The sequence below is a fragment of the Pleurodeles waltl genome, chromosome 4_1 (genome assembly GCF_031143425.1).
Source record: "Pleurodeles waltl isolate 20211129_DDA chromosome 4_1, aPleWal1.hap1.20221129, whole genome shotgun sequence".
Taxonomy (NCBI): domain Eukaryota; kingdom Metazoa; phylum Chordata; class Amphibia; order Caudata; family Salamandridae; genus Pleurodeles; species Pleurodeles waltl.
Genome location: NC_090442.1, coordinates 179,274,512 through 179,301,585, shown reverse-complemented (window position 1 = coordinate 179,301,585; position 27,074 = coordinate 179,274,512). Strand labels below are relative to the sequence as shown.

The 27,074-nt window shown below is 46.5% G+C and overlaps 1 protein-coding gene across 1 annotated transcript in view; it reads right to left on the bottom strand.

Annotated features, from left to right (window-relative positions):
* TRIM24 (tripartite motif containing 24) overlaps nucleotides 1–27,074 on the bottom strand; it is a 659,378-nt gene that overhangs the window by 232,192 nt on the left and 400,112 nt on the right. The window contains exon 15 of the mRNA XM_069227983.1: nucleotides 3,310–3,442. Coding sequence (XP_069084084.1) covers nucleotides 3,310–3,442 — 133 coding nt within the window. The remainder of the gene's footprint in view (nucleotides 1–3,309; nucleotides 3,443–27,074) is intronic.

Sequence of the window (27,074 nt, the reverse complement as noted above, 5' to 3'; positions counted from 1 at the left end):
TGGAGAAATGAACAGGTGTTCAGAAATCGAAAGAGTTTTCACTCGATGAATGTGCAGGAAGTGGGCCAGGCAGACCAGTACATCTCCCATGTGAATGCAAAGTATCTTGGATCTGTGCATGGTGCCTTTATCCTGAGGAATAGCAGCATCCCATATGTGATGGCTCAACTCCAGAGGCACCGGGTGCGGCTAACAGGTGAGCCCATGGTCCCCACCCAGTGGATATTGGTATATGGGTGTGGGGTTGGCCTTAAGGGTTAGTGTCTGGCTAACTGGTATCCCTCGGCATTTGCAGGTGACTGGTTACCCCAACCTCTTATGGCTACTGACCACAGTGAGGAATCCCAGGACAAGGGCAGAGGAAAGTTGCAATGAGGCACATGGGTGAACAAGAAGAATTATAGAGCAAAACTTTGGCCTCCTGAAGGCCAGGTTTCAGTGCCTCCATCTAACAGGTGGTTCCCTGTGCTACTCACCCAAGAAGGTGTACCAGATCATCGTGGCATGTTGCATGTTACACAACCTTGCCTTATGTCGCCAGGTGCCTTTTCTGCAGGAGGATGAGGATGGAGATGTGCGTGTGGCAGCTGTGGAGCATGTGGATAGTGACGGAGATGAGGAAGAGGATGAGGATCTGGACAACAGAACAGCAATCATTTGACAGTACTTCCAGTGACACACAGGTAAGACATTGCAACTTCACCTACCATTGCAGTTTTGTGTTGTAAATTTTCACTGGCAAGCTGATGTTCCCACTACTATGGCCACTTACTGTACCCTTTGACATGTCTATTCACAGATAGCTGTGCCCCACTCTGGCTCCTGGTATATTGACTGCAACAAACTACAGGTCATACCTAAGTATACATGACTGTACAGTTGAATTGCAATGTCTACAGATTGTGAAATAAATACATAGTTCAATCACTTGACAGAATCAATACTTGTATTTTTTACAAGGATGTTTATTCATGTGCTAATAAGTGGATGGGGTATTGCTATAGGCTGGGGGGTGGTGGTGGACAGTCCAGGATAGAGTCCAGTCTATTTGTATCACAGGTGCATTGTCCAATGAGGCATAGGAAGTGGAGCAATGGCAGTTCAAGGGTGACAGAGTGGGGCACAAGGGTGACAATCAGGAGAGTCTTATTTCCTGGCGGGGGTCTTGGCAAAGTTCTCTGACTTCTGCCTGGATCGCAGGGACCGTTTGCGGGGTGGTTCTCCTTCTGCCAGGGGTGGGGTGCTAGTGGCCTGTTGTTCCTGTGGAGGGGCCTCCTGTCCACGAGCTTCAGCGGAAGTGGAGGGCTGTTCATCGGCGTGGTTAGTGTCAGGGGCCCGTTGGTGTGCCACTGCCTCCCTAATGGTGTTGGCCAGGTCTTCCAGCACCCCTGCAATGGTGACCAGGGTGGTGTGGATGTCCCTCATCCCCCCCCCCAAAGGTATTGTCCCTCCTGCAGCAGCGGGGTCTTATGCAACTTGGCCAGTATCTGGCCCATCGTCTCCTGGGAATGGAGGTATGCTCCCAGGATGTTGCTGAGTGCCTTGTGGAGAGTCGGGTCCCTGGGTCTGTCGTCCCCGTCACACAGCAGTCCTCCCAGTTTCCCTGTTGTCCTGTGCCTCTGCCCCCTGAACCGTGTGCCCACTGACCCCAGGTCCCTGATCGTCTCGTGTTTGTGGGGTGTCCTGGGGCCCCTGTAGTGGTGGAGACACTGCTGACTGACGTGTCCTGGGGACGGGGGTATGGGCCTCCTGGGTGTTGTGGTTATTTCCTGAGGGTGGAGGCTCTGTGGTGGTATGGGACTGTGCCTGGCTAACCGACTGTCCGGAGGTCCCTTATGGGCCAGGTTGGTCATCCTGATCCAGGAGTTCAAAGCTGCTGTCATCACTGTGGACCTCTTCTGGGGAGGGGGGGACTTGAAGGTTGCTGGCACCTCTGCTCCGGTGACGTTGGGAGTGGGACCTGTGGGGATGTAAATGCAGTGTTATTGTTTCTGCGTGTGACATCCTGTGCATGGGTGTGTTGCCCTGTATGGTTGTGAGTGCCCTGTGAAGCTTTGCCTTGAGTAGTTATTTTGTGGGCTAGGTGATTCTCTCTAGTGTGCATGCTGTGGTGATGGGTGTCCATGCAGGGCTGTAAGTGGTGTCCATGCATTGTTGTTGCATGCAGTGCTGGGTACTGGGATGGGTGGGTTGTGATGGTGGGGTGTATGTGAGGTGGTGGGGTGATGGGGGAGGGTAGGGATGGGGGCATGTGATGGCATGCAGGTAAGGGTTGTGAAAGTAGTAAAGTTTTGACTTACCAGAGTCCAGTCCTCCTGCTACTCCTGCCAGGCCCTCAGGATGCAGTATTACCAAGACTTGCTCCTCCCACGTTAGTTGTGGGGGAGGAGGTGGGGTTCCACCGCCAGTCCTCTGTACTGCTATCTGGTGTCTTGCTACCATGGAACGCACCTTCCCCCGTAGGTCATTCCACCTCTTCTTGATGTTGTCTTGATGTACCGCCAATTGTTCACTGCGGTTAAATGTCCGCCACAGTGATTCGTGGGTCATAATGCTGTGGCCGTAGTTCTGTTGGCGTAACGGTGTGGGTTTTGGCACCGCCAGTTTATCACTGACCTTTGGGCTGGTGGACTTGTGTGTGTCCCTGCATAGTGACGCATTGCTATGTGTGGGTCATAATATGGGTCGCGGTATGTTGGCGGCAGTCGGCATGGCGGCAAGCAGGACTTACCGCCAATGTCATAATGAGGGCCATAATGTCTTGTGTGTATGCACCTTAGAAGAAACAAACCTACTGGCTTTCATAATGCTTATTAGGGCTGACTTTGATTTGCAGAAATGCAGTGCAAGGAATGGGAATACAACAGTGTGTGTATGATAGGATATGGTAGATGCAGACTATGTCGAAGGAGGATGAGAAGTGTTGGGGCAACTGACAGACTGAGATGTCATCCTAGTGAGGGGGCCCAGTTACTTGGCTTGTACCAGGGCTCATCACAACCAAGCTATGCCGCTCTGAGCTATCCCTGTGCAGAATGTAGGCTTTGATGCACTTTCACATGACACTGTGTTCCCCATTAAACATGCAGACACTCAGGCACAATACTCCTAGAAGCCAAGTTCTAGTGGTCCAAAGAAGTTGGAGCATGTGCAGTTACCTATATCTTCACCAGACAGAGGGTACTTGGCAATGGTATATTAAGACCAAAACTTTAAATAAATGTAGTTTGCCCTAAATAAAGTACTTCTTACACAGAACACTTCACAGAAAACATCTGTTAGGCTGAAACACAATGTAAGAATCCTCACCCGCTGGTCTATAGGTGGCAGATTTGCAACTGTCGCAGCTTTCCTTTTATCAGGATTCTGAGCTGGATCGTCACAATCATATTCAACCTCCGGCGTGGCTAGGTCTCGACAGAAAGTGCAGATCCATTCCCCACTGAGTCAAAATTAAAAGAAAAAATATAGGTTAATTCTGTTATGGACATTGTTTTCTTAATAAACTACTCAGACACTGCAACTGTTAGTGACAAAATATCCTCTCCACTAACAAAAAATAGTCACTGGCCTCCCATAGTTATCTCACAGATAATACACACCATCGAGTTTACAATCATTCTAATAGTGCTAAGTTCTAAAGAAACCAGAGTTATTCTTCAGCAAAACATTTACCTTTTACTCCAAGACTGGAGTTACACAGTTGGACAGGTAAAGGAATTTAGCTGCTAAACTGGCATAACAAGTAATGTAAACAGCACATTTCAGGTTTTTCTTCACACATATTTAGCCAGGAAGAATCTGGCAGAAACCAGTAGCTATTCTGGAGCGACATTCAGGAAAATATAGTGGGAACCAGTACCTAGTGCTCATGTTCAATCACACTTCCATGACCAGCATTGCTCCTTACCCACTAGCACCTTCCTTTTTCCATTTATGAACATAAAGAACACACCAACAGAAAACAGCGGGCATAGTATTGTCCCCCAAGACCTCTATGCTGTATACGTACAAAATATTTGTTTTCCTCTGCTCAGAAGCACTGAATAGTCCCACCAACATGTGGAATCTTGGAGCACTATATATCTATATCTATCTAAATTTCTTATTGTGTACACACACACACACACACACACACATGTATTTACTTAAAAAAACAAAGGTTACAGGGACGTTACAGTTAGGTTCTCATTTTACTCGCACAAAACTATAGAAATTCAGCAGTTAAAGTTAGAGTTATTTCAAGTAACTATAACACGAGGCCTAAGGTAACTATAACTCGCGCCCATGTCACGCACAGTTTTTTCTTCAATAATTTAACTTCTTTCATTGATATTTTATTGATGTTATAAAAGTTATCATGAGCGCTGTAATATCTGTGGTAAATAGCAGGGCATGGAGAGGGCTTGATCTGGGCATGAGGGACCCCATCCACCAGGGCCCGGCCATCTCTCCTGGGTGCCTCGCAGGGCACCCACTGTGCAATAGGACCTCTGGGATGGCAGTGGGGGTGGGGGGACCTCAAGGCCCTCACCGTCCCAGCCGGCTCCCTGTCTCTCTTTAGAGTCAGCACTACTATGACAGACATGGGGCTGCTAAGGAAGCAGCTCCCTGGCTGTGAAACCAATTGTTTCCTTTGTTTCTCATCTCTGTAGGCAGAGAATGTAGGAGAGTACCTCTTTTGACATGCCCCCCCTTCCCCAGCACCTTTTGCCTGATTTCTAGTGTGATTTTGACTGCTAACCAGGCCCCCAGTGCCAGAGCTCGTTGTAAAACAGCACAGTTGTTGTGCACAATTGACAAACTATTTAGCTACCACTGGAAGTCCCTAATAAATGGTACTGCTGGTACCCAAGGCCTGGGGTACTAAGGAAAGTCTCTGAGGGCTGCAGCACCAATTGTTCAACCCTCATGGACCCCACACCAAACACACACAAGGGCTGCTACTGCAGGCTGCATTTGTTGGTGCAGGCCTGTAGGAAACTACCATCTTGCCTGGCATGTTACCCCGATATTTCACTGTATATATGTTGTTTTAGTTGTATGTGTCACTGGGACCCTGCCAGCCAGGGCCCCAGTGCTCATAAGTGTGCCCTGTATGTGTTCCCTGTGTGATGACTAACTGTCTCACTGAGGCTCTGCTAACCAGAACCTCAGTGGTTATGCTCTCTCTTTGCTTTCCAAATTGTCACTATCAGGATAGTGACCAATTTCACCAATTCACATTGGCATACTGGAACACCCTTATAATTCCCTAGTATATGGTACTGAGGTACCCAGGGTATTGGGGTTCCAGGAGATCCCTATGGGCTGCGGCATTTCTTTTGCCACCCATAGGGAGCTCTGGCAATTCTTACACAGGCCTGCCACTGCAGCCTGACTGAAATAAGGTCCACGTTATTTCACAGCCATTTACCACTGCACTTAAGTAACTTATAAGTCACCTATATGTCTAACCTTTACCTGGTAAAATTTGGGTGCTAAGTTACTTAGTGTGTGGGCACCCTGGCACTAGCCAAGGTGCCACCACATCGTTCAGGGGAAATTCCCCGGACTTTGTGAGTGCAGGGACACCATTACACGCGTGCACTATACATAGGTCACTACCTATGTATAGCGTCACAATGGTAACTCCAAACATGGCCATGTAACATGTCTAAGATCGTGGGATTGTCACCCCAATGCCATTCTGGTATTGGGGAGACAATTCCATGATCCCAAGTCTCTAGCACAGACCCGGGTACTGCCAAACTGCCTTTCCCGGGGTTTCACTGCAGCTGCTGCTGCTGCCAACCCCTCAGACAGGTTTCTGCCCTCCTGGGGTCCAGCCAGGCTTGGCCCAGGAAGGCAGAACAAAGGAATTTCTCAGAGAGAGGGTGTTACACCCTCTCCCTTTGGAAAAAGGTGTCAGGGCTGGGGAGGAGTAGCCTCCCCCAGCCTCTGGAAATGCTTTGATGAGCACAAATGGTGCCCATCTCTGCATAAGCCAGTCTACACCGGTTCAGGGATCCCCCAGCCCTGCTCTGGCGCGAAACTGGACAAAGGAAAGAGGAGTGACCACTCCCCTGACCTGCACGTCCCAGGGGAGGTGCCCAGAGCTCCTCCAGTGTGCTCCAGACCTCTGCCATCTTGGAAACAGAGGTGCTGCTGGCACACTGGACTGCTCTGAGTGGCCAGTGCCAGCAGGTGACGTCAGGGACTCCTTCTGATAGGCTCTTACCTGTGTTGCTAGCCTATCCTCCTTGCTAGGTAGCCAAACCTCCTTTTCTGGCTATTTAGGGTCTCTGCTTTGATGAATTCTTTAGATAACGAATGCAAGAGCTCATCCGAGTTCCTCTGCATCTCTCTCTTCACCTTCTGCCAAAGGATCGACCGCTGACTGCTCAGGACGCCTGCAAAACCGCAACAAAGTAGCAAAGACTACTACTGCAACCTTGTATCGCTGATCCTGCCGCCTTCTCGACTGTTTTCCTGGTAGTGCATGCTGTGGGGGTAGTCTGCCTCCTCTCTGCACTAGGAGCTCTGAAGAAATCTCCCGTGGGATGACGGAATCCTCCCCCTGCAACCGCAGGCACCAAAAGAACTGCATCACCGGTCCTCTGGGTCCCCTCTCAGCACGACGAGCGTGGTCCCTGGAACTCAGCAACTCTGTCCAAGTGACTCCCACAGTCCAGTGACTCTTCAGTCCAAGTTTGGTGGAGGTAAGTCCTTGCCTCCCCACGCTTAACTGCATTGCTGGGTACTGCGTGATTTGCAGCTGCTCTGGCTCCTGTGCACTCTTCCAGGATTTCCTTTGTGCATAGCCAAGCCTGGGTCCCCGACACTCTAAACTGCAGGGCACAACCTCCTGAGTTGTCCTCAGGCGTTGTGGGATCTCCTTTTGTGACTTCGGGTGAGCTCCGGTTCACTCCTCTTCGTAGTGCCTGTTCCGGCACTTCTGCGCGTGCTGCCTGCTTCTGTGAGGGCTCCCTGTCTTGCTGGGCGCCCCCTCTGTCTCCTCATGCAAGTGGCGACATCCTGGTCCCTCCTGTGCCACAGCAGCATCCAAAAACCCTAACCGCGACCCTTGCAGCTAGCAAGGCTTGGTTGCGGTCTTTCTGCGTGGGAACACCTCTGAAAGCTTCTTCACAACTTGGGACATCCATCCTCCAAAGGGGAAGTTCCTAATCCTCTTCGTTCTTGCAGAATCCACAGCTTCTACCATCCGGTGGCAGCTTCTTTGCACCCTCAGCTGGCATTTCCTGGGCATCTGCCCAATCTCGACTTTGTCGCGACTCTTGGACTTGGTCCCCTTGTTCCACAGGTACTCTCGTCCGGAAATCCACTTTGGTTGCATTGCTGGTGTTGGCATTCCTTGCAGAATTCCCCTATCACAACTTCTGTGCTCTCTGGGGAATATAGGTGCACTTTACACCTACTTTTCAGGGTCTTGGGGTGGGCTATTTTTCTAACCCTCACTGTTTTCTTGCAGTCCCAGCGACCCTCTACAAGCTCACATAGGTTTGGGGTCCATTTGTGGTTCGCATTCCACTTCTAGAGTATATGGTTTGTGTTTCCCCTATACCTATGTGCTCCTATTGCAATCTACTGTAATTCTACATTGCTTGCATTACTTCCTTTTGCTATTACTGCATATTTTTGGTATTGTGTACATATATCTTGTGTATATTTGGCATCCTCATACTGAGGGTACTCACTGAGATACTTTTGGCATATTGTCATAAAAATAAAGTACCTTTATTTTTAGCATATCTGTGTATTTTGTTTTCTTATGATATTGTGCACATGACACCAGTGGTATAGTAGGAGCTTTGCATGTCTCCTAGTTCAGCCTAAGCTGCTCTGCTATAGCTACCTTCTATCAGCCTAAGCTGCTAGAAACACCTCTTCTACACTAGTAAGGGATAACTGGACCTGGTACGGAGTGTAAGTACCCCTTGGTACCCACTACAAGCCAGGCCAGCCTCCTACATATTGGCATTGTAAAATTCATAACTGGACTTTTCTTGCAACATACATTGGTCTTTTTCTGCCAGATAATTTCAGTGGCCCTGCATATAACTAAAGCACTTCCATTTACCTCCTTCCTCTATCTGCATCCAAAAATGAAAATGTTGCCATTTGGCATCCTAAACTAAATCTGCCATGCTAATTCCAATAGACTACCACTTTCATGACCCCACCATCGGAGTTGCTGGCTGGCTAACACAATTTCCCAAAAAAGACAAGACAGCCACGGAGGAGTAATGAGAGAAATAAACTAGAAGGGTCACTCAAACATATCAAGAATGTTCAAACAGTCACAGTGTAATAAGGATGTTAAGTTGGTCTGAATCATGATCATAATAGCAATAATGAGAGATTAATAAAACATATACAATTATCATGTAAACCCAATAAAAACCTTTATCAGGAATAAACTTTTAGTATTAGACTAATGCTCAGAACAGCCACCAGGGGACACCACAATGAAAACAACATTTGTAAGAAACATGGTCAAGTTACCATATAGTTAGCCCCTAAAGGGCCTAACCACATGAAAAGAAAATGTCAGAAAGTAATGCACTGTAACCATATATTTAGTCCCTAGAAGGCATAGTACACATTTCCTTCACTAACAGGCCCACTCCAATGATACAACAAGCAAAACCCTTAAAACACGAACTACTCCCAGCTGTAAAACAAACGTTCCAGCCATGAGAGAGGTTAAAAAGCCACAAAGGTGGGAGGGGTTATTATTTTGGGGTCCCCACTAACTTAGTGTGATGAACCAGAGAGGATGTAGACAGAAAGAGCACACTGTTGCAAACGTTTGGTGGTGGTCCCATTGTCCTAAGACCACCACAGCAAAGATGTTTTCTAAAAGTAAGGGCCTGTAAAACATTATGGGTAGAGTTTCCTGGGTGCAGTGAACATTGTAGTATTGGTTCTCCTGCTGTGTCGGGAGAGGCGCTTTGAGGAGTTCTGTGTTTTTGATGTAAAGCATTTATTAAGTGTTTTTGTGAAAGCTATGAAGCACGAAGGGGAGAGCCAAAAGAAATGGCTGATTAGGGGAGTGTGTGAAAAATGTGACACGCGCTTCACTACCCTGATAGAGTTCACACTGTTCTGCAGAGGGGAGAGACAAAATAAAAAATAACACTTCACCCACGCTGAAGTATACTGGCAATCGTGCAAAAAAATCCATGTAACAGGGTCAGTCTGCAAGGCAGCAATATTGACCTAAGGCCGGACAAAAAGTAAAGCATTTACCAATGACATCAAGGGATTATTTTGAAAGGCAAGGCCACAAACAAGTGAAAGTGATGGGAGTGAAATGGGCATGGTTAAAAGCCCACAGATGACTTACAACAGGTCAAAAAGTGCTTGCATGCTCGACCTAAAAAGGGCTCTTTCTGGACCAAGAGTTTGTTTTCCACCAAATGTGGTGTAATTCCATCCAGCGGTTCGGCCTCTCTTCCTGTTCAAAATTGCTATGGAATTTAACATGGAGAAAACACGTTTGAGGAACCCCCTTTTTCTCAGCCCTCGCTTGACGGATCACTCCAAAACTTCCCAGACAGCAGAAGATTAGTCAACCGCTGCTAAAGATATAGGCAAAAAAAAACCGCTTTCTATAGTAACTAGGTCCTACATATGCCTAGTGGTAACTGCCACTAGAAGATATACATATCTATCTATCTATCGAAAATGTCATTTACCTCGTGTACATCTGTTCGTGGCATGTAGTGCTGCAGATTCACAGGCTGTGCATATCCCATCATCTAGTGTTGGGCTTGGAGTGTTACAAGATGTTTTTCCTTCGAAGAAGTCTTTTTTTCGAGTCACAGGATTGAGTGATAGTGCGCATGGACATCGACTCCTTTGTTAGATTGTTTTCCCGCAGAAGGGTGAAGTAAAGAGTGAAAGATTGTGTATGTAGAACTATAGATATATATAAGTAACTAAGATGCCCATGCAAATACAATAAATAAATAAATAATAAAAAAAAAATATATATATATATATATGTATATACACACACACACACACACACACACACACACACACACACACACACACATATGTACAAATGAGTACTACAACGACTAAGGCTCCCGGAGAGGAGGGAGGGCGCATGTGAATCTGCAGCAGTACATGCCACAAACAGATGTACACTAGGTAAATGACATTTTCCGTTCGATGGCACATGTGCAGCTGCAGATACACATGCTGTACATAGACTTAGAAACAGTTCTCCTCCCAAATAAGCAGTGGTTAGCCTGTACGAGTTGAAGTGGCTTGAAATAGTGTTTTTAGCACTGCTTGTCCAACATTGGCCTGTTGTGAATGTATGTGGTGTGGACCATCTGGCAGCTTTGCATATATCTGCCATTGGTATATTTCCTAAGAATGCCATAGAGGTACCCTTTTTCTAGTGAAATATGATTTTGGAGTTATTAATAGTTGCCTTTTTGCCTTACGGTAACATGTTTGAATATGTCTCACAATCCTTGTTTATTACCTTGATGAGGTTGTTGGAAAGCAACAAAAAGCTGATTAGTTTTCCTAAAATCCTTTGTTCTGTCTATGTAATACATTAAAGCTCTTTTAAGGTCAAGAGTGTGTAGAGCTGCTTCAGCACTAGAGTCTGGCTGTGGAAAGAAGACTGGCAATTCCACTGACTGATTAATGTGAAAAGGTGAAACCACTTTAGGTAAGAATTTTGGTTTGTCCTAAGTACTACTGTGTGTTTGTGTACTTGGAAGAAGGGTTCCTCGAGAGGAAATGCTTGAATTTCACTTACTCTTCTTAATGAAGTAATTGCTACTAAGAAAGCAACCTTCCATGTGAGAAACTGAATAGCACAAGAGAGCATGGGTTCGAATGGGGGGGCCCCATTAGTCTTGTGAGTACAATATTAAGATTCCATGCAGGAACTGGTGGAGTTCTGGGTGGAATAATGTGTTTAAGCCCTTCCATAATGCTTTTATGACACAAACTCTAAATAAAGAAGAATGTTGTATGGTTTATAGGTATGCTGATGTGGCTGTCAAATGAATTTTACTAGAGGGAAAAAACAAGGTTTGCTTTCTGTAAACAAAGCATATAGCACACTATATCTTTTACTGACGCTTTAAGTGGATCGATATTTCTAGGCTGGCAGTAGTATACAAACCGTTTCCACTTATTTGCATAGCATTGTCTGGTTGTTCGTTTACATGCTTATTTTAGAACGTTGATACATTCTAATGGAAGCTGTAAATATCCAAACTCTATGACTTGCCAAATTGCTAAATTGAGTACACTGGGATTGGGATGCCTGATATGACCTTTGTTCTGAGTTAACAGATCTGGTCTGTTTGGAAGTTTGTGATGGGGCACTACTGACAGATCCAGGAGTGTTGTGTACCAGTGTTGGCGTGCCCACATGGGAGCTATGAGTATCATGGTGAGAGAGGTGTGATGCATTTTGTTGACCAAAAACAGAATTAACGGGGGGAGCGTAAGCAAATATCCCTGACCAGTTCATCCATAGAGCATTGCCCTTGGACTGAGGGTGTCTGGATGCGAAGTTTTGGCATTTTGCGTTTTCTCTTGTTGCAAAAAGATCTATGTTTGGTGTTCCCCACATTTGAAAGTAATATTGGAGTACCTGTGAGTGAATCTCCCACTTGTGTATTTGTTGCTGCGTTCTGCCTAGAAGGTCTGCTAGCTGGTTGTGTATTCCTGGGATATATTCTGCTAGTACGTGAATCTGATTGTGAATTGCCCATCTCCATATTATTTGAGCTAGAAGGGACAATTGAGATGAATGTGTCCTCCCTTGTTTTTTCAGATAATACATTGTTGTCATGTTGTCTGTTCTTATTAAGACTGTTTTGTGTATGATCTGAGGTTGGAATGCTTTGATGGCTAAGAACAGAGCTAATAATTCCAAGTGGTTCATGTTGTAAGTTGATTGTGTTGAGTCCCATTCCCCTTGTATGGTGAGATTGCGGAGATGGGCTCCCCAACCTGGCATAGACGCCTCTGTTGTGATTATGATCTGTGGCATTGGGTCTTGAAAGGTCCACCCTTTTGCTAAGTTGTTTTGATTCCACCATTGCAGAGATTTGTAAGTTTGGCGGTCTAACAACACTAGATCCTGTAACTGACCCTGTGCCCGAGACCATTGTTGCGAGAGACACTGTTGCAGTGGTCTCATGTTTAGTCTTGCATGTGGTACTACTGCTATACATGATGCCAACATTCCCAATAGTTTCATGAAAAATCTTACTGTGTAAGTCTGACTGACCTGGATTTGTGATATGAGGTATTGAAAAGCGTGTAGCCTTTGTGGATTTGGGTAGTTGAATTTGTGCTGGTAATCGATTGTGAACCCTAGTGTGTGTAGGGTATCTATTGTGTATTGTTGGTGTTGTTGACACTGTAGAAAGTTGCTGGATTTTATTATCCAATCATCTCGATAAGGGAAGACATGTATGTGGTGTGTTCTGAGGTAAGCCGCTACTACAGCTAGAAATTTTGTGAACACTCTTGGTGCAGTTGTTATCCCAAAGGCTAGTACTCTGAATTGGTAGTGGTTGCCTGATATTACGAACCCTAGGTACTTGCGGTGAGCTGCATGTATGGGAATGTGGAAATAAGCGCCCTTTAGATCTAACGCGGTAATGCAATCGTGTTTTTGTAGTAGGGGAATGACGTCCTGCAGAGTGACCATGTGAAAATGTTTTGACAGGATATATAGATTTAGAGGTCTGAGATCTAGAATGGGTCTGAAAGTACCATCCTTTTTGGGTATAAGGAAGTATAGCGAGAATACTCCTGTCCCTTGCTGTGAGATGGGAACCATTTCTATTGCCCCTTTCTGTAATAGAGATTGTACCTCTTGTTTTAGTAGAAGTGTGTTCTGGAGGGAGTCTGTGAGAACAAGGTGGAATATTTGGTGGAGTAGAAATGAGTTTTAGGCAATAACCACTGCAGATAATTGAAAGTACCCACTGATCTGTGGTGATTCTATGTCAGGACCGGAGGCTCAGATTATGCTTCTCTTTCCATGCTTTATTTTTTTTACAGCAGCCAATGAAAATCATGGAAAGTAAAAACTACATGACCCAACATAGGTCATGTCACGTGATAAACCATAGAGGAGGCAGTCTATAAAGTGCTGCATCACACCAAGCCACTCCTCTTTCTTTGCTGCTTCGCAGCCAGATAAGTGTGATTTTCCTTTCCTATGGTTATTTATAACGTGTTGGGAGCGGGCTTTTCCCCTCCTTTTAAGCGTCCCTTGGAACGCTTTTCATTCGCGGAGTGGGAGCAAGGACTCGCGCTCTTAGCGCAGTCCTTTCATGCCGGTGAGATATTTTCCATTCTATTCTATTTTTATTATTTTATGACCCACGCTCTGCGTGAGCGCGTTTTATGGGGCACACGTCGGTTTTCTTCTGTTTTCTTCGTCCTCACCACGTGTACTTTCTGACGCGCGTGTGGGAATTTAGAACGTCCTCCCCGATCGCTCCTGCCGGGCCGAGTAATCTCCATTGTTCTACTCCTCCCGGGGCTCCTCTTGTTAACGCTCGCTCGGAGCGTTGTTTGGGATATTATTCACGCTCGTCGGAGCGTTTAATCTGAATAGTTTTTCTCCCCGGGGTGCCGGCCTTCAGCGCTCGTGCCGGAGCACACTTTAGAAATTTTCTTTGTTAACGCTCGCTCGGAGCATTGTTTGGGGAAATTATTCACGCTCGTCGGAGCGTTAGTGCTGCTTAGTTTCACTCCCCGGGGTGCCGGCCTTCAGCGCTCGTACCGGAGCGCACATTTAGATTTTTTCTTTACTTTGGTTACCCTCGCGAGCGCATTATTGAGGCTCTGCCTCGGCAGCAATAAGCGCTCTGTGCTATTAGACCCCTCGACTCGAGGGTATTATTATTAGAGGCTTTGCCTCGTGTGTATAAAGCGCTCCAGCGCTTAAGTCCCTCTAATTAGTATCTCAACCGGCTCAGCTCCCGCTACGCCCCAGTGCTTGGACACTGGGGTTGGAACAATTTTTATTCAGGCTGGGCCTGGTTTCAAGGGCGTTTAACCCCTTCAGGGCATCTGAAATTTCACATTTTGATTTCTGCCCTGATTTATTATTTTATTGGTGATTCTGCTCCTTGAGAGCTCCCTTCTGCTGTATCTCAGGATGGCTGGCTATGAGGACCAAGCTGAAGAATTATACTACATGGATGACACTGCTGGCTCGTTTGACCAGGATCTAGTGTATGCTCTAGACGCAGGGGTGCGTCACTCAGGTAATCAGGCCTTGGCCCAGGCCATCCAGCCCATCAAGCACCATCTTTTGGGTTTGGTAGATCAACTGGGTTGGGTAGCCCCCGTGAACGCCCCTACCATGGGAGATCCTTCCTTTGCGGCAAACCCGCAACCTGCTAAACAGTCATCTAACCCGCATGCTGCGGACTTCGAATCCCTTATAAGGAATACGGCAAGAGAGCATGATTACAATGCTGGGGCTCAAAAGAAAGCAGTTAATGATCCAGCTTCTTCTTCCTCTTCCTCTGAGCACTCCTCCGAGCAGGATGACCCGCCTCCTCGTAAATGCAAGAAGAAAGCTCACCACCAGGAAGTTCCTACCCTTAGGGTGTTGACTTTCGAGCCAGAGGACATCGTACATCCCAGGTCTTCCCTGTGGTTACCACCTCCTGAGGTGGCGGATTATGTAGAGGCCCATGTTAGACACAGGTTTGACAAAGATATTCGCTCTAGACTAAGATCTGAGTGCCCCAGACCTGATTTTCCCTCCAAAGTTACCGAGACTCCAGAGCTGGATCCTACCCTAGTAACTTTCCTCAAGAAATCCGCTAAGGATCCTAAAAAGGGTATCGATCGCACCTGGCGTGGATGCCAGGATAATCTTTTAGACATTTCCGGACCCCTAACCAAGATCCTAGAATTGGCCTTCCAAGCCAAGGAATCGGGTGATCCTATTAAACCGGATTTTCTGGTAGGCTGGGCTCAGAGAGCTCTATGTTTTTTGGGCAATGCTAATGGCGCCATCTCATCTGAGCGACGCAGATCGGTCTTAATGAAGCTAGATCCCAAGCTGGCGGACCTCACTGCATCGGAATCAGGCCCTGTAGCACAGGGTTTGCTTTTTGGGTCGCCTTTCATGAAGGAACTTTCCAAGTTCGTTTTCACTTACGCCAGTCTGGACAAGGCACAAGGATCCATCCGGAGAGTGCTACGTCCACTTTTTCAAGGGGCCGGACGCTACAGATGGCGTGCCTTCGGCCGTTTCAATCAACAAGGCCCCCATCGTGGATCCTTCCAACAAGGAAGAGGAGGCTATCAGGGTTACGACTCCCCCTCGTCGACCTTCTACCCATCAAGACCTAGGTATGGTCGAGGCAGATTCCGCAGGGGGAGATCCAAAGGAAAACAATCTTTCTACCAGGAGTCGGGAGCCACAGGTGAGCTTGGTCTTGAGTTCAGAAGTTATATTGGGGGGCAGAACTCAGAAGGTTTTGGAGAATTATCGCCTAATTTCTTCGGATGCTTGGGTCTTAGAGACCGTGCAGGGTTTCAAGCTAGAATTTTACGAGTCCCCGTATCAGATATGCCTGCCCAGAAAGGTATATTTTTCCCTTCAAGAGCACAACCTCATTTCGCAGAAATTTCAGCCCTAGTCAAGAAGGGGGCCTTTATCAAGGTTCCCCATCACCCTTCAGGTTTTGTCAGCCCAGTGTTTCTTGTAGACAAGAAGGGTGGCGGTTCACGCCTAGTTCTAAACTTAAAAGACTTCAACGGTTTTTTGCTATATCGCCATTTCAAAAGGGAAGGCATTCATTTACTGAGAGATGTTCTCCAGGAGGGAGATTGGTTAGTCCGTTTAGATCTAAAAGACGCTTACCTGACCATTCCTATTTTTCCTCCTCATCGGAGGTTCCTTCAGTTTTGTTGGGAGACCGAATTTTACGAGTACAAGGTTCTCCCCTTCGCTCTGTCCTCCGCCCCTTGGTGCTTCACGAAGGTAATGCGACCAGTAGTGGAATTCCTTTGTTCCCACGGAGTCAGGTTAATTGTCTACCTAGACGACATCCTTATGGCCCAGGATCGGGAGCTTCTGCTGGAGCACCTGGAATGCTCAGTGTGTCTGCTCCAGAGTCTGGGCTTTATAGTCAATGCCCAAAAATCCGTTCTGGTTCCCTCCCGGCGGATAGACTTTCTGGGGTTCCAGATAGACTTTTTACAGTCGCTCCTGATTCTTCCTCCCAGGAAGATTCATTGAATCAAGAGAGAATTGAGGTGTCTATTATCCAGACAGACTGTTTCTTTGAGAGCGATTGCTCGCATGGTGGGCCTGCTTTCTTCTTCGATTCAGGCGATATTTCCGGGTCCCTTGCATTACCGAGCCCTTCAACGATTGAAAAAGGGCCTTCGCTATGCGGATCAGGTTCCCCTGTCAGAGGAGTCCCGTGCAGAGATGCATTGGTGGCTCGATCATATGGAAGCCTGGAAACGGCAGGGCCATATTCAGTTCTCTCCCGGATGTAGTGATAGAGTCCGACGCCAGTCGTTGGGGCTGGGGAGCCCGGTGTCCACGGGAGGCAGATGGTCCAACGAGGAGTTGAGTCTCCATATAAATTGCTTGGAACTCCTAGCCGGCTCTTTCGCAATCAAGAGACTTTCTCCCATCAGAGCGAATTGTTGTAGTCTCCTTCGCATGGACAATATCTCAGCAGTGAGATATGTCAACAAGTTGGGAGGAACTTGTTCCCACATTTTGGCACTTTTGCCTTCAGCACAAGATTTCAGTGGTGGCGGAGTATCTCCGGGTCTCTAGCACAGAACCTGGGTACTGCCAAACTGCCTTTCCGGGGTCTCCACTGCAGCTGCTGCTGCCAACCCCTCAGACAGGTTTCTGCCCTCCTGGGGTCCAGGCAGCCCTGGCCCAGGAAGGCAGAACAAAGGACTTCCTCTGAGAGAGGATGTAACACCCTCTCCCTTTGGAAATAGGTGTGAAGGCTGGGGAGGAGTAGCCTCCCCCAGCCTCTGGAAATGCTTTGATGGTGCCCATCTCTGCATAAGCCAGTCTACACCGGTTCAGGGATCCCCCAGCCCTGCTCTGGCACGAAACTGGACAAAGGAAAGGGGAGTGACCACTCCCCTGACCTGCACCTCCCAGGGGAGGTGCCCAGAGCTCCGCCAGTATGTCCCAGACCTCTGCCATCTTGGAAACACAGGTGTTTGTGGCACACTGGACTGCTCTGAGTGGCCAGTGCCAGCAGGTGACGTCAGAGGCTCCTTCTGATAGGCTCTTACCTTTCTTGGTAGCCGATCCTCCTTCCTAGGTAGCCAAACCTCCTTTTCTGGCTATTTAGGGTCTCTGCTTTGGGGAATTCTTCAGATAACAAATGCAAGAGCTCACCAGAGTTCCTCTGCATCTCCCTCTTCACCTTCTGCCAAAGGATCGACCGCTGACTGCTCAGGACGCCTGCAAAACCGCAACAAGTAGCAAGACGACTACTAGCAACCTTGTATCGCTTAATCCTGCCGGCTTTCTCGACTGTTTTCCTGGTGGTGCATGCTGTGGGGGTAGTCTGCCTCCTCTCTGCACTAGAAGCTCCGAAGAAATCTCCCGTGGGTCGACGGAATCTTCCCCCTGCAACCGCAGGCACCAAAGAACTGCATCACCGGTCCTCTGGGTCCCCTCTCAGCACGACGAGCGTGTTCCCTGGAACTCAGCAACTCTGTCCAAGTGACTCCCACAGTCCAGTGACTCTTCAGTCCAAGTTTGGTGAAGGTAAGTCCTTGCCTCCCCACGCTAGACTGCATTGCTGGGTACCGCGTGATTTGCAGCTGCTCCGGCTCCTGTGCACTCTTCCAGGATTTCCTTTGTGCACAGCCAAGCCTGGGTCCCCGACACTCTAACCTGCAGTGCATGACCTCCTGAGTTGTCCTCCGGCGTTGTGGGACCTTCCTTTGTGACTTCGGGTGAGCTCTGGTTCACTCCACTTCGTAGTGCCTGTTCCGGCACTTCTGCGGGTGCTGCTTGCTTCTGAGTGGGCTCTTCGTCTTGCTGGACGCCCCCTCTGTCTCCTCACGCAATTGGCGACATCCTGGTCCCTCCTGGGCCACAGCAGCATCCAAAAACCCTAACCGCGACCCTTGCAGCTAGCAAGGCTTGTTTGCGGTCTTTCTGCACGGAAACACCTCTGCAAGCCTCTTCACGACGTGGGACATCCATCCTCCAAAGGGGAATTTCCTAGCCCTTGTCGTTCTTGCAGAATCCACAGCTTCTACCATCCGGTGGCAGCTTCTTTGCACCCACAGCTGGCATTTCCTGGGCATCTGCCCACTCCCGACTTGATCGTGACTCTTGGACTTGGTCCCCTTGTTCCACAGGTACTCTCGTCAGAAAATCCATCGTTGTTGCATTGCTGGTGTTGGTCTTCCTTGCAGAATTCCCCTATCACGACTTCTGTGCTCTCTGGGGAACTTAGGTGCACTTTGCACCCACTTTTCAGGGTCTTGGGGTGGGCTATTTTAATAACCCTCACTGTTTTCTTACAGTCCCAGCGACCCTCTACAAGGTCACATAGGTTTGGGGTCCATTCGTGGTTCGCATTCTACTTCTAGAGTATATGGTTTGTGTTGCCCCTATCCCTATGTGCCCTCATTGCAATCTGTTGTGACTGTACATTGCTTGCATTGCTTTCTATTGCTATTACTGCATATTTTTGGTATTGTGTACATTTATCTTGTGTATATTTGCTATCCTCATACTGAGGGTACTCACTGAGATACTTTTGGCATATTGTCATAAAAATAAAGTACCTTTATTTTTAGTATATCTGTGTATTGTGTTTTCTTATGATATTGTGCATATGACACCAGTGGTATAGTAGGAGCTTTACAAGCCTCCTAGTTCAGCCTAAGCTGCTCTGCTAAGCTACCATTATCTATCAGCCTAAGTTGCTAGACACCCCTCTACACTAATAAGGGATACCTGGACCTGGTGCAAGGTGTAAGTACCCCTTGGTACCCACTACAAGCCAGGCCAGCCTCCTACATTGCGTATTCGTTTTGATTAACCAATCGTCCAGATACGGGAATACATGTATGTGCGGTCTTCTGATATGGGCTGCCACTACTGCAAGGCATTTTGTAAAGACTCTTGGCGCTGTTGTTATCCCGAATGGCAACACTTTGAATTGGTAATGTACCCCTTGGATTACAAATCTTAAGTATTTTCTGTGCGAAGGATGTATGGGTATATGGAAATACGCATCCTTGAGATCTAAAGTCGTCATGTAGTCTCGTTGTTTGAGCAAGGGGATGACGTCTTGAAGTGTCACCATGTGAAAGTGATCTGATTTGATGTAAAGATTTAGTGTTCTGAGATCGAATATGGGTCTTAGAGTTTTGTTCTTTTTGGGTATGAGAAAGTACAGGGAGTAAACACCTGTTCCTTTCTGATGTTTTGGTACTAGTTCTATTGCATCTTTTTGCAGCAACGCTTGGACCTCTATTTGTAATAGATCCATGTGTTGTTTGGACATGTTGTGTGTTCTTGGAGGCACATTTGGTGGGAATTGTATGAATTCTATGCAATAACCATGTTGGATAATGGCTAGGACCCACGAGTCTGTTGTTATTTCTTCACAGTTTTGGTAAAAATCTGTTAGTCTCCCCCCTCCCCCTGGTGTTATGTGTTGGGGATTTGTGACACTGAAGTCACTGTTTATTTTGAGGGGTCTTTGGACTTTGGAACTTTCCTCTAGTTTTTGGGAACTGTCCACCTCTGTATTGTCCCCGAAAACTATCCCTCTGATACTGGCTCTGGTTTGTGAGGTTGAGGGTTCTGTGGTTTGGCCCCGAAATCCCACTCTAAATTGTGTTTTCCGAAATGTGCCTCTGCTCTGTGGGGAGTAGAGCGCGCCCAGGGCTTTGGCCGTATCTGTGTCCCTTTTTAGCTTTTCTATAGCAGTGTCCACTTCCGGCCCAAACAACTGCTGTCCGTTAAAAGGCATATTAAGCACCGCCTGTTGGATTTCGGGCTTGAATCCTGAGGTGCGTAGCCATGCGTGTCTCCGAATAGTGACTGCTGTATTTACAGTTCTTGCAGCTGTGTCTGCTGCATCCATTGCCGATCGTATCTGGTTATTCAAGATACTTTGGCCCTCTTCCACCACCTGTTGTGCACGCTTTTGGTACTCTTTGGGTAGATTCTCTATGAGGTGTTGCATTTTGTCCCAATGAGCTCTATCATATCTGGATAGCAAAGCCTGTGAATTGGCAATGCGCCATTGATTGGCTGCTTGTGCTGCAAATCTTTTCCCTGCTGCGTCAAACTTGCGACTTTCCTTATCGGGTGGTGGTGCATCTCCAGAGGTGTGTAAATTCGCCCTTTTACGAGCTGCGCCTACTACGACCGAGTCAGGTGTCAGTTGCTGCGTGATGTACATAGGGTCTGTTGGGGGATGCTTGTACTGTTTCTCCACCCTAGGAGTGATGGCCCTGCCTTTTACGAGCTCCTGAAATACTTGCTTTGCGTGTTTCAACATTCCTGGTAACATCGGAAGACTCTGGTACTGACTATGTGCCGACGACAGCGTATTAAACAAAAAGTCATCTTCAATCGGTTCAGCGTGCTGTGTCACATTGTGAAAAGCAGCTGCTCTGGACACCACCTGTGTGTAAGTAGTACTGTCTTCAGGTGGTGATGGTCTTGCTGGGTAACAGTCGGGACTATTATCTGATATAGGCGCATCATAAAGATCCCATGCATCTGGGTCATCTTGGCTCATCCCTGTGTGCATTGGAGACTGCATCATAGGTGGGGTAGCCATTGGTGATGGTTGTGGTAAGCGTTGTGGTGATGGTGGCGGAGTTACTTGTTTTGCCACCTTTGCCTGTGGTTGTTTATCTTTATCTTGGAAAACAAGTTTCCTTTTAATCCTTATAGGAGGAAGAGTCCTTATTTTTCCTGTCTCCTTTTGAATGTGGAGCCTTCTCTGTGTGTAATCTGGCTCCCCTGCTTCTAGCTCTTGTCCGAATTTATGGCCTTGCATTTGTGCGGAAAGGCCTTGTTCCTCAGAGTAGGAACCTGTTTTCGGCTCCGAAGCCGGATGTTTCGGTATCGAAACCTTTTCAACCATCTTTTTCGGCTCCGAAGCCACTTTTTTGGGTTTCGGTGTTCCTATATCTTGGTGCCGACTCATCTCGGTGCCGGTATCTCCATGTCGAGATTGCTCTGAACCAGTGTCTCGGCGAGTCTGTTCTGTGCCGGTATCTCGACCGGAGTCAGATGACTTCGACACATGTGTGCCCTTTTTCGGTGCCGATGGACGGTCACCGATTTTTCGGGTTAAGCCATGGCCTGCCGGCGGTGGCGTCCCCTGGGCTTTCATGCTTTTTACGTGAGTTTTTGCCGGTGCTGTTTTACTCACGGTTTTCGGCGTCTGTTCTGTTTCGGCAATGGAGAAGGTCTCTTATTCCTCCAAGTTGTGGTGTCCTGATGGCGCCGACGCCATTTGAAGCCTTCTTGCTCTCCGGTCCCTCAGCGTTTTCCTCGATCGAAACGCTCGACAGGCCTCGCAGGTATCCTCTTTGTGTTTGGGAGACAAACACAAATTACAGACCAAATGTTGATCTGTGTAAGGATACTTGTTGTGGCATTCGGGGCAGAAGCGGAAGGGGCCTTGAAGACGCACGTGGTCGGGCCGACCAGGCCCCGCCGGGGAATCGAAACCCCGAAGGGCCACCGGAGCTTTCCGAAATTCGGTGTCGATCTGCGTTAACTAACCAGATACCGAATGCAAACAATACCGTCAAATTTTCTGAGATTTAACTAACTTTCTGAACCGAAACACGGAGCGAAGAGGAACACGTCCGAACCCGATGGCAGAAAGAAAACTATCGAAGATGGAGTCGACGCCCATGCGCAATGGAGCCAAAAGGGGAGGAGTCCCTCGATCTCATGACTCGAAAAGACTTATTTTAAGAAAAACAACTTGTAACACTCCGAGCCCAACACTAGATGGCGGGATATGCACAGCATGTGTATCTGCAGCTACACATGCCATCGAACACACACACACACACACACATATATATATATATATATATATATATGGAAATTGTCACTTACCCAGTGTACATCTGTTCGTGGCATGAGACGCTGCAGATTCACATGCTGTGCATTATCCTGCCATCTAGTGTTGGGCTCGGAGTGTTACAAGTTGTTTTTCTTCGAAGAAGTCTTTTCGAGTCACGAGATCGAGGGACTCATCCCGTTCGGCTCCATTGCGCATGGGCGTCGACTCCATCTTAGATTGTTTTCCCTGCAGAGGGTGAGGTAGGAGTTGTGTATATAGTAAAGGTGCCCATGCAATGGAGTGAGTATGTATTTACATAATGTGTATAAAAATAGTATATATTTACAAATTTATAAGTTTCATCAACTTATAACGGCTATAGGCTCCCGGGGAGGTGAGAGAGCGCATGTGAATCTGCAGCGTCTCATGCCACGAACAGATGTACACTGGGTAAGTGACATTTTCAGTTCGATGGCATGTGTAGCTGCAGATACACATGCTGTGCATAGACTAGTAAGCAGTTATCTCCCCAAAAGCGGTGGCTTAGCCTGTAGGAGTTGAAGTTGTCTGAAATAATGTTCGTAATACAGCCTGTCCTACTGTGGCTTGCTGTGTTAACACATCAACACAGTAATGTTTTGTGAATTTATGAGGCGTAGACCATGTGGCTGCCTTACAGATTTCTGTCATGGGTATATTTCCTAGAAAGGCCATTGTGGCGCCTTTCTTCCTAGTGGAGTGAGCCTTTGGCATAATAGGTAGATCTCATTTTACTTTATTATAGCAGGTCTGAATACATTTCACTATCCATCTGGCAATGCCTTGTTTGGATATTGGATTTCCTGCATGAGGTTTTTGGAAGGCTATAAACAATTGTTTTGCGAAACTGTTTTGTTCTATCAATGTAAGACATTAGTGCTCTTTTAATGTCTAACGTATGTAAGGCTCTTTCAGCTACTGAGTCTGGTTGTGGAAAAAAGACTGGGAGTTCCACTGTTTGGTTTAGGTGGAACGGAGATATAACTTTTGGTAAGAATTTGGGATTTGTACGGAGAACCACTTTATGTTTATGTATTTGTATGAAGGGTTCTTGTATAGTAAATGCTTATATTTCACTTACTCTTAGAAGAGATGTGATAGCTATTAGGAAGGCTACTTTCCAGGTTAAGTATTGCATCTCACAAGAGTGCATGGGGTCAAATGGTGGACCCATGAGTCGTGTTACTACAATATTGAGGTTCCACAAGGGAACTGGTGGTGTTCTCGGGGGTATGATTCTTTTTAAACCCTCCATAAATGCTTTGATGACTGGGATTCTAAAGAGTGATGTTGAATGTGTAATCTGCAGATAGGCAGATATTGCTGTGAGATGTATTTTAATGGAAGAAAATGCTAGTTTAGATTTTTGTAAGTGTAATAAGTAGCTTACGATGTTTTTTGCGGAAGCATGTAGTGGTTGAATTTGATTATTATGGCAGTAATAAACAAATCTTTTCCATTTGTTTGCATAACAATGTCTTGTAGTAGGTTTTCTAGCTTGTTTAATGACCTCCATACATTCTTGTTTAAGGTCTAAATGTCCAAATTCTAAGACTTCAGGAGCCAGATTGCTAGATTGAGCGATGCTGGATTCGGGTGTCTGATCTGTTGTTTGTGTTGAGTTAACAGATCTGGTTTGTTTGGTAGTTTGATATGAGGTACTACTGACAGGTCCAGTAGTGTTGTATACCATGGTTGGCGAGCCCAGGTTGGTGCTATTAGTATTAGTTTGTTTTGACTTAATTTGTTTACCAGATAAGGAAGGAGTGGGAGAGGGGGAAAAGCGTAAGCAAATATCCCTGACCAACTCATCCATAACGCATTGCCCTTGGACTGAGGGTGTGGATACCTGGACGCGAAGTCTTGGCATTTTGCGTTTTCTTTTGTTGCGAATAGGTCTTTTTCTGGTGTTCCCCAGCGTAGAAAGTAAGTTTGTAGTATCTGGGGATGAATTTCCCATTTGTGTTTTTGTTGGTGATCTCGACTGAGATTGTCGGCCAACTGGTTTTGAATCCCTGGGATGTACTGTGCTATTAGGCGAATGTATTTGTGAATCGCCCAATGCCAAACCTTTTGTGCTAAGAGACACAGTTGTGATGAGTGCGTCCCTTGTTTGTTTAGGTAATACATTGTTGTCTGTTTTGACAAGAATGTGTTTGTGGGCTATTAGCGGTTGAAATGCTTTCAATGCTAGAAACACTGCTAACAGTTCTAAATGATTTATATGTAGTTGCTTTTGTTGAACGTCCCACTGTCCTTGTATACTGTGCTGGTTGAGGTGTGCTCCCCACCCCATCATGGAAGCATCTGTTGTGATCACGTATTGAGGCACTGGGTCTTAGAATGGCCGCCCTTGGTTTAAATTGATAGGATTTCACCATTGAAGCGAGAAGTGTGTTTGGCGGTTTATCAACACTAGATCTTGAAGCTGACCCTGTGCTTGTGTCCATTGTGTTGCTAGGCACTGTTGTAAGGGCCGCATGTGTAGTCTTGCGTTTGGGACAATGGCTATGCATGAAGATATCATGCCTAGGAGTTTCATTACAAACCTCACTTGATAGTGTTGGTTTGGGTACATGTTTAATATTACATTTTGGAAGGCTTGTACCCTTTGTGGACTTGGAGTGGCAATCCCTTTTTGTGTGTTGATTGTTGCTCCTAAGTATTGTTGTATTTGGCACGGTTGTAGATGTGATTTTTGGTAGTTTAGAGAGAACCCTAGTTTGTGTAGGGTTTTTATGACGTAGTGTGTGTGTGTAGAAGACACTGTTGCTGAGTGCTGGTTTTTATTAACCAATCGTCCAAGTAACGGAATACGTGCATGTGCTGTATACTACTGCAAGGCATTTTGTGAATACCCTTGGGGCTGTTGTTATGCCGAATGTTAACACTTTGAATTGGTAATGCACGCCTTGGATTACAAATCTTAAGTATTTTCTGTGGGAAGGATGTATGGGTATGTGGAAATAAGCATCCTTGAGATCTAATGCTGACATGTAGTCCTGTTTGAGCAAGGGAATCACGTCTTGAAGTGTCACCATGTGAAAGTGATCTGATTTGATGTAAAGAATCAGTGTTCTGAGGTTTAATATGGGTCTCAGTGTTTTGTCCTTCTATGGAATTAGGAAATACAGGGAGTAAACACATGTTCCTTTTTGATGGTTGGGTACTAGTTCTATTGCTTCTTTTTGTAACAATGCTTGGATTTCTAGTTGTAACAGGTCTAAGTGTTGTGTGGACATATTGTGTGCTCTTGGAGGCACATCTGGTGGCAATTGTAGGAATTCTATGCAATAACCATGTTGGATAATGGCTAGGACCCATGCGTCCGTAGTTATGTGTTCCCAGTTGTGGTAATATGCGGTAAGTCTCCCCCCCACTGGTGTTGCGTGGTGGGGGTGTGTGACATTGAAGTCACTGTTTGGTTTGTGGGGTTTTTGGGCTCTGGAATTTCCCTCTTGCTTTAGGGAACTGTCCGCCCCTATATTGTCCTCGAAACCTCCCTCTCTGATACTGGCCCTGATAAGTGGGTCTGACTTGTGTATAGGAAGGCTCTGTGGTTTGGGCACGAAACCCCCCTCTAAAGTGCGGCTTCCTAAAAGTGCCTCTGCTCTGTGGGGAGTAGAGAGCGCCCATGGCTTTGGCCGTGTCTGTGTCTTTTTTGAGTTTCTCAATTGCTGTATCCACCTCCGGCCCAAACAATTGTTGTTCGTTGGACGGCATATTCAGCACAGCCTGCTGGATTTCTGGCTTAAATCCGGAGCTCTGTAACCATGCGTGCCTACGAATGGTTACTGCCGTGTTCACTGTCCTTGCCGCTGTGTCAGCTGAGTCCATAGCCGACCTTATTTGGTTGTTCAAAATAGTTTGACCTTCCTCAACAACCTGGGAGGAGTCCCTCGGTCTCGTGACTCGAATAGACTTCTTTGAAGAAAAACAACTTGTAACACTCCGAGCCCAACACTAGATGGCAGGATAGTGCACAGCATGTGTATCTGCAGCTACACATGCCATCGAACATAAATATAAATATATATATATATATATATATATATATATATATATATATATATACACACACACACACACACACCTATTGGCGGTCACCACTAGGTATTATAGTTAGGTCTTCTCTTCCACAGACTGATCATTTTTTTGATTTGCTAATAACTTTGGCCCCACTTGTCGAAACTTCATTAAAGTTTCCCCAAAAAAAGTTTAGCCACCTATGCTCCTTCCTGTACATTTTCGGGGGGAGCTGTCAAGAGTGGGCCAAGAAAAAAAAACAGGGGGGGGGTGTTGATTTGCGGCGAGTTGGGGGGGTCTTAAAATGTAAAATCTTCTCTTTAAGACAGGTTTTAGCGAAAACTGCTGAAAGGAATTACACAATATTCAGCAGGAAGGTAGACCTTGGTCCGCAGATTATGCTTTTTGTGATTTGGTGTAAATCCGTTCAGTAGTTTTTGAGAAACTAAGGTTGAGAAAATTTGTATATTTTGGCAGTTGGGCTAGCAAAGAGTCCCTGAAACCTCCTGCAAGAGTGTGAAATCACAAATGGAGTCCCTAGATTGGTTCGAGAGAGGCCCATTTTTCCCACAAGCCTTCATGCTCTCAGAAGAAAGATGCTATAGTGAGTCCTGTGAGTGGTGTAAAAAAATCTATATATTTGGGGGTAGCTGAAGGGCAAGCCCAAATATTTAGACAGGTGTCCAAGGGATAACTACTGTGAAGATTACAAATGTATATTGTTACCTAATTTTTACAATCTCACAGGACTCTCATGGGACCATGAATAGTAAAAAGTAATATGTGAGTTCTCAATACACTCTACTAGTAGAAATGTATATTATGCTCCTTGTTATTGAGAGGAAGAATGTAAGAGAAGTACTGTGATGAGTATAAGGTTAATTCTTTTTGAAAATAAATGTTATGATCTCACGACTCTCGGAGAAT